We start from the raw sequence: 15,048 nt of genomic DNA on the forward strand, positions 1-15,048 counted from the left end.
CACTAAATATAAAAATCCGTTAAAAAAGTGAAAGAAATGTTTTGCAGTAACAATAATACAATGATAATGAAACCACAAAAGCAAAAAACCATAGGAAAATAGTTTGCATGCAGGTCTAGTAAACTACAACATCAAAAGAAATCATTCTTAGTTACTAGTTATTTTTAAGCACTTTTTGTTCAAGCCATAGAAAATACTTGTGAATAATTTCTTCCAAAAAACGCATATAAAAATTGGCATTCAAAGTAACATCTTTGATGTGGATACTATAAAACATAGCAGACTCGAGTGTCCTGTACCAGCATCCCGAGTCTTATACATACCTATGAGCGACACCGTTGAAGAGTGGTATTTTGCTTGCATAGTCACGAAGGACTGCGATATCTACAGAGAAACCAGACGAAGAAATGCAACAACTGCATGCGCAGCGATATAATTGGCTATTGATCCGCTGCAAAGAAGTGGTGAAAACTCGATAACACTTTGTTGAGGTTTCTTAGTTTGTAATCAGGGAAGCCACTAGAGTTCTGAGACTTCATACAACTGAGCTGTTACAATCTGTCAACACTACTTTGTTGTTGCTATCTCTCACTCTACTCTGTTATTAATATCTCTGACTCTACTCTGTTATTACTAACTCTCACTCTACTCTGTTATTACTAACTCTCACTCTACTCCGTTATTACTAACTCTCACTCTACTCTGTTATTGCTAACTTTCACTCTACTCTGTTATTACTAACTCTCACTCTACTCCATTATTACTAACTCTCACTCTACTCTGTTATCACTAACTCTACTCTGTTATTACTAACTCTCACTCTACTCTGTTATTACTAACTCTCACTCTACTCTGTTATTACTGTCAAACTCTAACAGATGCGCATCAGAATAGCTTTTTTACTATTCAAAACTGTTGAAAACATTGTTTATTCTCTTCACTTTGCAAAATAAAACAAGTTACAAGCGATTCGAGTTGAATTTTTGCTAACAAAAAGGAAAAAGGAAAGACAACTTCAAACTTGCAAAAAACATTGATTATAAAAGTAATCTAGTTTTATAGCGTGCAGCAACTGACTTTCATTTAAATAAAATTATAAGCATTTCTGGTTGAAATGAAATCATTGCCAATGAAGTAATTAATAAAAACAAAATGAGTAAATGAACAGCGTATAAAATTTGTATTAATTGCCGAGGCACATACATGTACATCTTGGTAATCATTAGTAGAAAGCTATTAGAAAGAAGAAAAAAACCTATACCAAACAAACTTACGATAAGAAGTTCTTCAGAATATTATAATTTTTTGCAATAATAATAAACCTGACATAAATTTGACAAAACTTAACTTCATTTATTTGTGTCCGCACTAACTCCAGTCAAAATTTAGCAGAACACTGATATACAATGAGTATGCAGGGTTTCTGGGTTCTGCACTCAGAAAGACTGACAGCTGTACAATGCTCTAGAGAAAATATCTCAATACATCTAGTGTTACTTAACATCCTTGCTAAATTAGAGCTGCAAATTGATATTTACTCAATTCTATTTGAAATTGTCAAGATTTACCATCATTTTCACCCTTGCATAAGAATTGAGAAATAGAAGTTGAAAGAAAATAGATAAAATGATAATGAAAATAAAAAAGATAATTGTCATGTGACAATCTGAAATATTTGTCCAGTAAAGAAATCGTCCCTGCATTTTCATGCCTCGAATGCGTTTGGAGTTGCTTTGACTTCAAATCATAGAAACGGTAAAATCCTATCGCATTCGAGACCATTTCGCATCGCTAAATTGCTACAAAGGCATTCGTTACTTGACATATAAATGCTCACTGCTGATGGATTTGAAATGGTGATACTTGGCTAAGCTTTCCTCAGTGGAGGTAAAAGATTTCAGCATTGCGATCAATTGTGATCGAGCATCCTGCCTTAGTGCAACTAGTTAACAACGCATGAATTGAATAGTGACCGTGACCTGAAAACGAGCCAACTTTAACAAGTTTTGTTTTGAGAGATACATGGTAAATTTTGGAAGGATTCATATAGATCAACTCAGAATCCTTGAAATAATAGGGTGCGAATTCATCAGCAGCGGGCAACTCCAATCCATTCGAACCATGGCAACACAGCGCAGATCTCATGAAAAAAACTAGGCCTTAGAAGATTGCCACAATAACGCAAAATCAGTAAACATCGCGAACAATTTGTGGAAACGCGAAATAAATGATAAAACTAGCTTGGGCACGGCTAATAAAATTACTCAGTTACTTATCATTGCCGACAATGAGGTGTCGTAGAATGAATACTGTGAATCGATACTGTGAAGTGCAAATGGCCCACTCATAAACTTAAGACATTTACTTTTTAGCAAAATCGGTCCTTAACAAAAACGATCAAACTTTAGTCGAGAAGCTTTCCTAAGAGTTGGCATGGGAAAGTTCAGTTCCCATAACATATCTCAAAACTTACACAAAGATGCTAAATATGTATAACTTTTTATCAGCTTTGGTAATCATCAACGACAAGATGCTTTTTGTTACATGACAAAACAAAAATGAGAAGACAGAAAACAGGAATTATTGAGTTGAACAAAAGTGTTTCAGAAGTTGACAATCTAATAATCTAAGTGAAGGCTGCCATTTAATTGACCACCCGCTAATCTAGGACGGCTAGCCAGTTCACACAATCTAACATGTTTGACAAGTGCTTGGCATATCACTACTCGGCGTAACTGTACACGGTCTGGCTAAGAAGCAATTCATGGACTTTCAAATATATTCCACCCTAAAAACATTGATATTTTAGCAGACAAAATTTATACTTTGGACCAAACATGTTTTCAAACTGTGGGAAGGTTACACCATTTACTGCTTTTTCATTCGATGAAAAAATCTAACATATTGATAGGCCATAATCGTGAATTACTGTTATATTGAGGAACAGACAAAATGTTGCCAAAAAAGAGATGAACAGTTCAAAATGACCGTCTGTGTATCATAACAATCAGAATTTGGACTGCAGAGGTTTTGTTCATCCTTTCAGCTATTCATCGATATATAATATTTTTCATATATTAAGGAATAGTTGAAAGGCAGCTGATGGTGCTGCCAGACTAATCCTCTACAAATCGGATGGCTATTTATGATTATTATTGTTCTGGTGAACAAGGAAATGAGCTGCCAAAAACAATAAATATAGCTTCTATTGTAAACAGGTGTACGGATATCATGAATTTAAAAACCTACACTCAAACCCTCTATCCCACAAGCAATAAGGGAGCGCTTGCTCTTCGGATCTGTGACAGATCTGTGACGGACCTGTGACGCAATAAACAAAAAGAGGTTTTTACCTACACAAGAATATAACACCTACCGAGCTAGTAAGCAACTCGAATCTCTCCTCAGCCTCCGAATCCAAAGGAATCTCTTTGGAGACGAACTACAATAAAATTAAATCAAGTTATTAGTGCAGCTCAGGGTGCCGCCAGACTAATTCTCTGCAAATGGGATGGCCATTTATTATAGGAACATTTGAAAAACAAAATGCAGTATCCTTTATGTCCTTGGCTTGACCTTTAGTTCTGGACCCTCGTTTTGGTTTGGCCATTCCGATATATTTAAAAGATTAAAATATTTGAGAATAAAAAACGTTTGATTCTGCAACAATGTTTGGTTACACACAGTCAATATGCAATTTAAAACAATGTATGTTTGTTGAGAAAAATTACCCTTGCCAGTGTATTGACTTGGCATGAACGAACAAAAACAAACATTTGTGCAAAAACAGCTCATTGGTTGCTACTACTAAAAAGCTTACATTGGACTTTGTCTAACAAAAATGTCTGCCCCGTACAGCATCCATCCCCACCCACCCGCACAGCATCCATCCCCACCCACCTGCACCCATTCCTACCCCTACCCAAACTGCATTGAACTGCCCATAGTTTCGAATCGGTGTAGCAAGCTCCGGTAATCCTTTGGCCTCGTCAATCAGAAAAGGAGTCATCAGGTGCAAACTAATTGAACACTAACACATTAAAAGAGACGGCAGAAACAATTTGATCTATAAACGTTGGTCATGCTATGCAACTGCAGTTGTACAGGCCTCTGCTCCAGCTAGAGTGACACACTAAATGAGTTTTTTAGCTAATGCATGTCTAACTAGTTGATAATTGCTTGTGCTATTTGCTAGTGCTATGTGCGAGCAGGATTTGCTAGCGCGACTTGTTAGCGCAATTTGCTAGCTTGATTTGAAAGCCCAAGTTGCTAGCATCATTTGCTTGCACGATTTGCTAACGTGATTTGCTCGCATCATTTGGTTGTGTCATTTGCTAGTATTATTCACTGGTGCTATTTGCTAGTGTTATTTGCCTGTGGCATTTGCTTGTGGCATTGGCTAGTGCTATTTGCTTATGGCATTGGCTAGTAAGTGCAAAAAATGTTTCAAAAAATATTTTGTTTATCGATCAAAAGAAAACAAATTCATTCGTCACAGGTTCTTCGACAGAGGTAGTGGAAGAAATGTGCTGATCAATGTACTCTGTTGATAGAACTACATCACTGGGGAATTTTAACGGATTTGTAAGAGAAATATTAAAATATTTACGCCATATATGCAAATAGCTGTTTAATCTTGTGAAATAAGCTTTTATTTTTAATGGTTTGTTGTGGACACCTAAACTGTGATTCCAAGAATTGCAGAGCTATGCTTCAACTGTCCATTGACTAACATCTGAGCATAGACTTACACAAACCAGCTAAACGCCTCACTGCATGACTGTTTCATTGAAGTAACTTTGCCTAGGTGCCCGTGACTTTTATTACCTGAAAACTTAGCGTACGCCAAATGAACTTTGCGCTTATGTCATCTTCAGGTATACAGACACCAACAAGGTAAAGCTTGAGTATTTATATAATTGATATAATACAAAAGAAGTGTGTCACTCAAACATTTCCTTCGTGAATCAAGACAGTTTCTACCCTAGGACACTTATGTATTCGCCTCATCAAACTTTCGCGTTTTCGCGGAGTCATCCTCTCACGAAAATTTCATGAGCAAAACTAAACTATCATAACGAATGAGCGAAAACGCAGAATTAAATAGCTTTGTTCATTAATAGTCCAAGAAACAAATGGCAGCAAGCGATCAAATTGCATTATCGATTTCGGCCACACAATTCTACCTGCGGTTCACAATTACAAACTAGTCCCAAATTGAAGATTTTTTTCTTACTGGTGAACCGAACCTGAGGAATCTAATTATGTTTAATCCACTACATTTATTTTCACTTCACTATATTTTCGCACTCATCAGAGCTGCGAAATTAAGTTGCAGCAAAATTTTACTCTGTATGCCACTCACGAAACTAAATACTAGCGAAATATAAGTGTCCTAGGGTAATTACTAATAGAAATGCTTTCAGATCGTCTATGCTCATCTTGGAGCAGTGATCCTGAAATAGCCTCATGCACTCCAGTCCCTTTTCTCTCCAGAAGGCGCTAGACTCCGTCAAGGGGTACATGCTTTTTATTTTATTTAGAATAAAAATGCAATCGCGCCTCCACTATATTGATGAGCTATTCACCAATATAGTGGAGGCTCTCTCTGTCAGTGGGTGCGCAGAGAGCCTTCGCTTTGCGGTGTAGCGGAGCTGGAGTATGAGATGTTAATACCTTTTCTGTAATAGTTGATAGTTATTCTTTGTTATAAGTTGGTCCATATTTCTTCCTTATCTTTAACTCGCTACCGAGTTCGCTATCTTTAACCCGCTAACTCTAACTCGCTACCGAATTTATTTCTAGCTCTGCGCGAATATATATTTTTATTCACGCAAATGTTGACATAACGTCACTAATTTTGTGATAATTTGAGAAAGAATGAAGATATCCGTTTAATTTAAAGAACAGGTTGATGAAAAGAAGATACTTGATTAGGAAATTAAAAAATCTTAAATTAACTTCATTTAAAAACGATAAAAAAATTTTTACAAACTTTACCAACAATATTTTGCCAGCGATTTCGATAGTCGTACTTTGACTGTCGCCTTAATATTCTGTTACTATTACAATTTTTCACATGAAATACATGCACTAAAAGAGTCAGAATAACTCGACATAGAGTTACTGGAGTCCCAATGGCTAAGAATGTTGGAAGTTTCTACAGCTTAAACTATCGCAGTATTCTTTTTTGTCCGTGATTTTTTCTGCGGTGAACTTTCTGTTTGATAATCAGTGAGCCGCTAGTGAGAGGCCTGCCAATTAGTCTATATCATTAGTAACAAACTTGTTTTTATGGAGACCAAATCTTATTGGTCTGTCTAAAGCGAAAGCTGAGTAATCATAGATAAACTAACGCACTGTCTAAAAGCCGATGTATCAGTTTCCGACCACAAAGAGAAGGTAACCCAGGCCGATATATTGGCTTGCGGTAGTGAAAGAGTTAATAAGGATACAGCGTTATGTAAAGGTGTACTATAGCAATTCTACATACAAATGACACTATTTATAATCGCGGTAGAGGAGGGGAAGGTTTCCTTCTTCCTTGGAGACATTATGAATGAAAATAATTGGAAAGCAGTGCCTTAGAGGAATATAGAAAAAATGTTGGAAAATATCAATCGCAGATTAGGGCCATCATTTGTTCATTTATAATCTTGGAGTTATCATCTTCATGTTGCATTCAGCGATATGTAACCAACATGGTAATTACTCTGGTAATGATCCTTGGAATGAATCCAGTGAAACATTTTTAGCATACATCAAACCCGATTTTTATAAAGCAAGCATTTAGTTATGTGTCTTAGATTTGAAACCATTGAAATATTTGTAACGATCTCGAATCACAGATTTAGCCAATTCATCCCCACACACCCGCTTGTCCACTATCAGAAGACTTCATTCGGCTCAGGTGCTGTCATACTGCAAAAACTATCAAAGTCTCCAAAATTGCCATTGGTACATAATTGGACACCCACTACCTCCCATGCACCCTGATCATATGTCCTCCTACGTTTATAAAACTCGAAAGTGCTGTAAGTTGTGCGTCATGGAATTTTCGTGTCAGCGCTTGCCGAGAGTCTACCAAAAGATTACAGCGCCATCTTTTCGTAGGCATAATATAACAATGATACAGGGATCAAAGCAGTTTTTCTACGTGTCTCAGTAAAATAACCTATAACACCTTTACATTATTTAACAAATATAGGCAAACCAAACAATTGAAGAAGCACACCCTTGGAATGATTTAGTTTACTCTTATTTTAGAGCCTGTGCTAAGAATAACAATTAACAAATGGTGAGGCATTTCAAGTTTTCCTTTGAGCAATGTTATATTGCTATAACTATTACCTCTACGGATACGATACAAATACTCAAACATTATCTGCAGCAGATTTATACAGCTGCATAACCCTCGCCAACCCAGGGTTATGTAGGGAGTTCACATTATGTGTAAATGTGTCTATTTCTAGACAGTCAGTTCAAGCCAAAATGCAAAACAATCGAATTGTTGAATATTGATTAACAAACAAAAGAGGTCCGTGTTTTGAAAAAGGTATCAAGTTACTTCACAACAAAAATGGCGCAGTAATAAATCAGCGCTAATGGAAAATAACCGCTGAAATCCTAACGAGTGAGCCCGTAGTCAAAGTGTATTTTCAGTAGCATATAAAAAGTGGGTACGCTGACCAATATACTCTAACGTTTAACGAAAGTCTACAGTTTCATTCGAAAAAAAACTGAGAGCTAATAATTTAAAAAACTAGACCATTGCTGTTTTTGTAAACAAGTTCAAAACTTTCTTTGTTTTCTTCAGTTATAATTTAGGAATTGGGCATTGCTTAAATAGTCGCATGAGTATGTTGTGATACCGGCGACACAATTCTTAGGAATAGGGATGGTCGAAGTACAATGAAAAGATAAAATTTAAGTCAAGGTCACCCTAATAAATGATTCATAGAAAGACTAAAGAATGCAAACTCTACAAACATACAAATATGGTGTATATGTCTGGTTGTTTTATATCTGTAGTTGATAAAAGTATTTCAGGCCATAGAGAAACCTAATACAGTGCCGTATGTGGCTTAATATTCCTTCGCAAACAAGATTTTTTCAAATTTTAGATTTCTATGATCTTTCAGCATTTCAATAACAAGTTCACGTCAAACTAGTTAATTCCCTCGGTTGATATATCTAACTCATTGGTTGATTATATTCGAATAGAAATCTGGCAAATTTTCTGTTAATAATTTTGCTCGAATAATGTTAGAGTAATTGTCTAAAAAAACTGTTAGCCAACACTTAATTTACTTTGGAATGATAGAGGTTTGTTTTTTAGTTATATAGGCTACCCACCCTATATCAGACCATTAAAAAAACTCACACACCTCTCAAACAGGATATCCACAAAGCTTAAAAATTCTTTTTCGAGAGGAGAGCGAGAGAGTAAGCGATTTGGGTGCATGTGAGGTGCTAAGGCTCCAATCATCTGCCCTCGTGATTACAAGAAAACTTTGATTTCGAGCTGGGAGTGTCCATTGGCAGCAGATTAGTGCCTGAATGCTAACGCATCAGTGAATTCAGTAGTAAAGGTGAATATAAATGTTTTTATGTTTTAAGCTGTGACAATAAAAAATTTTACTTGATAACCGCTGTCCGTGCTTGCTAAAAATGTGTTATTGCAATCGTTCATAGAACATTGATAGAGTAATTACGAGGCCGGCCTGAGAGGATACCTCCACATTTACGGAAAGACATAAATCTAAACAAATTTTTCCATGAAAGATAGCTTTTTGATATTTTGTATAGGTATGTGGAGAAAATTGACGGGCAGCTAGATTCCTACTAGTAAAATTAACCTTCTCAGAAATCTAGTCTACCATGCCCGAGCTGATTGGATGTCTGTATTGATACGTAATATAATGCAATCTCTAATATCTAATATAATCTATTGAAAGGTATAACTCAACAGATAGATCAGAGTAATTAGTACTGAAAAGGTTAGTGTCAACAAATCAGTGGTTAAACTGCTAAACCATTTGCCCACATTGATTGTGTGAATATTGCGTTACCACATTTGCACATCTAAATCACCCTTGGTCAAGGTCATATCTACGCCAAGTTTCTTAACAATCAACAACTTCCTTTTATGACTCCTAAATATCAGTCAACAACTTCCTTTTATGACTTCTAAATATCAGAAGTCTTTCTCTAACTTCCTATCTACAGAAAGTAATATATTAAATAGATCATATCATGAAAGCATATCTGTAGTCTTTCTAGACGCTAAAACTTATCAACATTTTGAAATACCGAATAAAAACTTAATTTTACTTTTTTTAAAAGATTGAGTTCATATTCGGTCAAAAAGCCTGCCGCCACTAATATTGTGTAAAACTTTTGATAAGAACTGTTTTGACTAAATGCTCTAGTCAAGGACAACTCACCTTGTCGAGAGAACTCTCCGGAAAAGAATGACAAGCACTAACTGTTATATAACGGCGCTAATGCTTGCCAAAATAGTTAACAAATTAGGCAAGGAATACTACAACATTCGGTTACCTGCCAGAAAAAATGTGCATAACATACGGCTGAGCAGGCACTGCCCCTGCCTGTGACATCTGTCACCAACCTGCCAGTGTCAGAACAAGTATAAATCGCTTAGCTTTGCCTCAGGGAATCATTTGTAAATGAGTGATTTGTCCTTTGAATGACCGTTAGTGGTATTACATAATGACCATTAAACCCTGGCAATGCCAAAGATAGATAAAAAAATGATCAAAACAACAAAGCCCAAGAGAGGATTCAGGGCAGACACTAATTGCCAAAAATGTAAATTACATTACATAACATCTAAATAGGTTATGTAACAGCTAGCAACATAAACTACTGCAGAGCCATTAAGCAGATCGCTGATAATCAACTTCAACCTGATCAAGACCACAACTCACCGATGTAATGAGCCGCTGTAAAATGTACTTTAGTTCAAAGGCGAGCTCGGGCATCGATTATAAAAATCGTACAAGACTTGAGTCTCGCGGAACATTTCAAGCGGTCGTGTGAAGAGCATGGAGTTACTCAAAACGCAAGCGTTAGATACAAACATTTGAGTAAAAATCGGTATGTGGTTGCTATTACTAAAAAACTGATGTTGGACTAACAGTGTCATGAAAATGTCCACCTGTCCCGACAACTATATCTCACCCACTCTCACCCTACACCTTGAATTCTTTGTAGTTACAATGCCGTAACTCAAAGTCCATCCCCATAGCACAGTTTTACTATTATAAAACAGGTCGCCGTAACAATGGTATAATCGTTTGCTAGCTAACATCGCTGACCTGACATTGCTGACGATAAGTTAATTGTAAGTGTCTAACATACACTTACAATGGTACATACATGGTGTGTAACATACAATGGTTTTCTGGTCAATGCTAAAAAAATTTCAGCTACTAGTTGTATTGAGTAGGTGGAACCTGTGGCAATATTGAGCTATGCTTTTACTACCTATTCCGCTATGCCTGTCCATGAGAATTACTCTCGGCATGGCAGGATTTTGTTGACAAACAATGAGCGTCTTCATTCAATGTGAAAAACCAAAGTAGCCCTCGTCATTCCTATTTCGTTTATAAAGTAATTTGTCAAATGCCTGTAGACCATTTCATTTGTAAAAATGATCAACAGTTTGAATAACAGGTTGGTTTATGTATGACATAAATAATGACCCAAGTACCCAATGCTGCCCAAGTACGATTCAGTTAAGGGGCATAAACCAGTAACCGCCAACTTTGTAGTAAGATATGCTCTATGTCACTAGGGTGATCACCTGATGTCATTGCTAGCTATGCTACCTCAGAGACCTTTTGCATTGGCCTAATGGTACTACATACACTAACATACTGGTACTGTATCTAATGGTACTACATACACTAACATACTGTAAGTAGTGGTACTACATACACTAACATACTGTAACTAGTGGTACTACATACACTAAACATATTGTATTTAATGGTACTACATACACTAACATACTGTAACTAATGGTACTACATACACTAACATACTGTAACTAATGGTACTACATACACTAACATACTGTATTTAATGGTACTACATACACTAACATACTGTAACTAATGGTACTACATACACTAACATACTGTATCTAATGGTACTACATACGCTAAACATATTGTAACTAGTGGTACTACATACACTAACATACTGGTACTGTATCTAATGGTACTACATACAATAATGCACTGTATTTAATGGTACTACATACAATAATACACTGCCCCAATGTCAATGAGATCAACAACGCATGCTGAACATGGCAATGCTTGGAGAGAACATCTGCCTGTATTGTCCAGAGCCAAAGTTGTTATGCCTGTAATGGAAGCAGCCTTGCTATGAAACTTAGGTGGAGCAAATCATCAGATGGCTTCCAGAAACAAATGCTGGTTTTTCCAATGTACTTATCGAGTAATATTTCTATGATTGTTTATGTGGAGGCATTCGGCTGTAGGGGCCTTTTAGACGCCAAATTGATATCGGTAGAGCTTTAATCTCAATAATTCATGTGTAGCTTTACAAATTTTGTGATAAATTTTATCTCGCATCTTGAAGAACCAGATTCTAACAAGTTTACAGTAGATTGTAAATTGTATCAACTGTGTGGGAGAGTTGATAGCAATACATCGGTGACGACCTTAAAAAGGTTATCACTTGCTATCGCTAGTTATCCCCAAATCACTAGCTGCATATCCTATTGCCCTAGATGTCCAAACCAGATAACTATACCAAAGGTGGATGCAATGCCTATACTATACGCTACACTAAGGATGCGTCAGGATTGATTTCACGTAATCCAGAAATGTAGGTACAATAATTGATTAAAAAATGTCTGTGCTTGAATGGGGAGCGTAACAAGCATTCATCGAGTATCTATGAATACAGAGTTGTCCTCACCATACCGATTCCAATGATATGTGACTGTCACTGTAGTTGATTGCTCCATTGAATTAACCATAAAACATTGTATTATATACTGAACACGCTTTTTATGTCAAGTTATTGTAGCCAACACACTAACAATTTATAAAGATCTTGAGCCAGATATTTTTTGATACGCTGAAACTCCTGCACTCGTTCATCGTCAATGTATCCTACCAATCGCTGTTACCATGTACCCTCTTGGGCCCAAATTAAGGAAAATGCTACGGTAATTACCCTGCAATTAGCAATGGTAGCAATCTGAATTAGAACTAGTCACATGCACCCTAGTATATGTCCCTTACAAACATGTACACAACGTAGGTAACCCTTGAGCGACCTTAAAGGTGAACTTGTGCAAAATGTTTGTAAATTTTATCAGAAAAGTAGTTTTCTATTATTTGCGATTGTCTTCGATGTTTGAGGTGCTCTGACTGTCAGAATGTTTCACGATTAAAATCGATAAAACTTGATCACGGTTGATCACTCGGTGGCAAAATATATACAAAACAGTTACGCAACCGCTTGTCGACTATTGCGTTCAAGTTGCAGCAATACGCATCGCTATTCTCTCGGTCTCTTTGCAGCTATAGACGTCATAATCACGCTTTCGCTTGATCTTAGCATTTCAACCGTGATCAAACTTTCATGATTATAATCTTGAAACATCCTGACAATCAGATCACCTAAACATCAAAAACAATCTCAAATGATAGAAAAATAGCGATGCTTTCGGATAAAATCTACTAAAATGTTATGCAAGTACATCTTTAATAATTAAAACGACCTACCAGAATAAGGGAGACAAGCTGGGAGCTCCTTGAAGAGTGGACCACTGGCAGGCAGCTGACTACAAATACACAAAAATGGGGTTATGGTCGGTGAGTGCCAAGATGTCATCACTTGTCCCAGAACTAACGTCAACTAATTGGTCAAATGGCCTCAAAGAATTTCTAATGTAAACCAATGTACGATAATTAATAGCTAAACTAGAGGAAATACACAGTCCAGTGTGAATGTCTCCTCTCTACTTCAAATGACATCTGTTTCAAGTACTCAGTGCCCTTGTGATCAGCTTGTTTTAAAATCAACTCCAATGTATCATGGAAGAGGTGAAGGTCACCCGAGACTACGCTTGAAGAATGTAAATTGAGTTTAGTTGTGATTAAATAATCTAAGGCGCAACTATATATTCACATATCCCAGATCATCGTATCTACCCATCACATTACAAACCCTTGAACATATTGCCTTATCCCGAATTTTTTCGTTTTTTGTATTGGTGTTACAGGTTTCAAAATCTTGCATAAACTATGCCATAAAATATTTATATTCTGTCTTTCCACACATGACAAACATAATTTTCTATTTCATGACACCAACAAACTACATCCACAATCATATATGTTTCAGTTTATAAACTTTCTGTTACTGCAGCCTACAATTCTCCTCTTCCGCAATACTATTAGATTACAAACTTTTTAAACCCTTTTATTCGACTCACTCGATAATTCCTGATTTCGGTTTTCTCATTTTTTCGGCATGTAGCGAAAAACATAATTTTTGATGGTTACCAATGCCAATCCTTCGTTTTTTCGTGACGTCATTTTATCGTTGTCAGCCATCTTTATAGACAATTTTATCATTATAAAAACACGAAGCTTTTGCAATGAACTTTTGAAAACGATGCTTTTGTTTACAATTTTTTATTATAGTATCAAAACAACACCAAAAAATAGTATTAAATAAAAATAAAAACAATCGTTTTCTACAAATATGGGGGCTTTTTCGTGAACGAGTGCATGTGCAAACGGCTTAATGACGTAGAAAAACGATGGATAAAAAGTTATACATACGGTAACCATTGTTATGGTCAAACCTGTTACTGCTTCTTACACATTCTAGTCATACCTGCCCCATCACCTTCTCTATCATCCCTAAATGTACATATATTATAATTGCTATTCTAAAAATTATACCCATTCTGACTCTTCTCAAGGCCAGCGTTAAAACTCAGAACCTGGCAAATGTTTTTACATCTGTTAAAGTTAAAATGGGTTAAATATTGACCATTTGACAGTTTAAGAAAATTAAGGGAAGTAAATTTAAATTGGCAGTTCTCATACGAGGTTGCACTTTGCTAAAAGTATGAAATAGTTTACAATGTCGATGAAGTGCTGTAGATGTGTTGATCATGTGTTGAAGGTATGTTGGTCGTGTGTCGTAGATGTGTTGATCACATGTCATAGATGTGTTGAAAATGTGTTGGTCGTGTGTTGTAGATGTGTTGATCAATGTTGAAGGTGTGTTGGTCGTGTGTCGTAGATGTGTTGATCACATGTCGTAGATGTGTTGAAGATGTGTTGATCGTGTGCTGTAGATGTGTTGACCATGTGTCATAAATGTCTTACTCTGCTGTGTTGGAGGTACACAATATGTACAAAGGAGTTTAAAAGCTCCTAAAAGCTAAAAAATGAAAAGTTAATTGCCGTCATCACGAAACCTCCGTAGATTAGAATCTCTTTCCAAAACGGCTTCAATGGGACGTAGTTGTATAAGATGGCTTCTGTTTACACTTTCATGCAACCTCATTCGTCGAAATATTTTAGCAAATATACTTCATGCATTCAATAAAACCATGTCTATTGTCCTTACGCGTATATTTCATCGTCATTGTAATGCTGTCACTTTCAGCACTGTTATCTTATAACCTACGGTAAAAATTTGTTTAATTTTTCAAACTTAGCTCGAAGGAGTACATATCATTGTCTGATAATCATGACGAGCCTGTTGATCAACTGCGATACTCGAAAAATGCTGCAGAAATTATTCGCGCTGTTTGGCAAGAAGTATGGGTCACATGATCAGATTACGACTGGGTGATTAGACCAAGCCGAAACAAAACTGTAAATTAGCGAGCATCTATATTTGATACGGGGTCTTCGGTAAAACCCGAAGTGTTTGTCATAAACTAGTGCTACGAGAAGTTTTATATTGAGCCTTTTATTGGCCTTTCAATTCACGTGAGAACATCACGTGTCAAAACAA

General features: G+C 36.4%; 1 protein-coding gene across 1 annotated transcript in view; it reads right to left on the bottom strand.

Annotated features, from left to right (window-relative positions):
* LOC137405673 (cGMP-dependent 3',5'-cyclic phosphodiesterase-like) overlaps positions 1-15,048 on the bottom strand; it is a 93,084-nt gene that overhangs the window by 38,159 nt on the left and 39,877 nt on the right. Inside the window, exons 5-7 of the mRNA XM_068092012.1 lie at positions 12,792-12,850; positions 3,377-3,442; positions 324-384 (exon numbers count right to left, since the gene is read on the bottom strand). Coding sequence (XP_067948113.1) covers positions 324-384; positions 3,377-3,442; positions 12,792-12,850 — 186 coding nt within the window. The remainder of the gene's footprint in view (positions 1-323; positions 385-3,376; positions 3,443-12,791; positions 12,851-15,048) is intronic.

Source organism: Watersipora subatra, chromosome 10 (genome assembly GCF_963576615.1).
Source record: "Watersipora subatra chromosome 10, tzWatSuba1.1, whole genome shotgun sequence".
NCBI lineage: Eukaryota > Metazoa > Bryozoa > Gymnolaemata > Cheilostomatida > Watersiporidae > Watersipora > Watersipora subatra.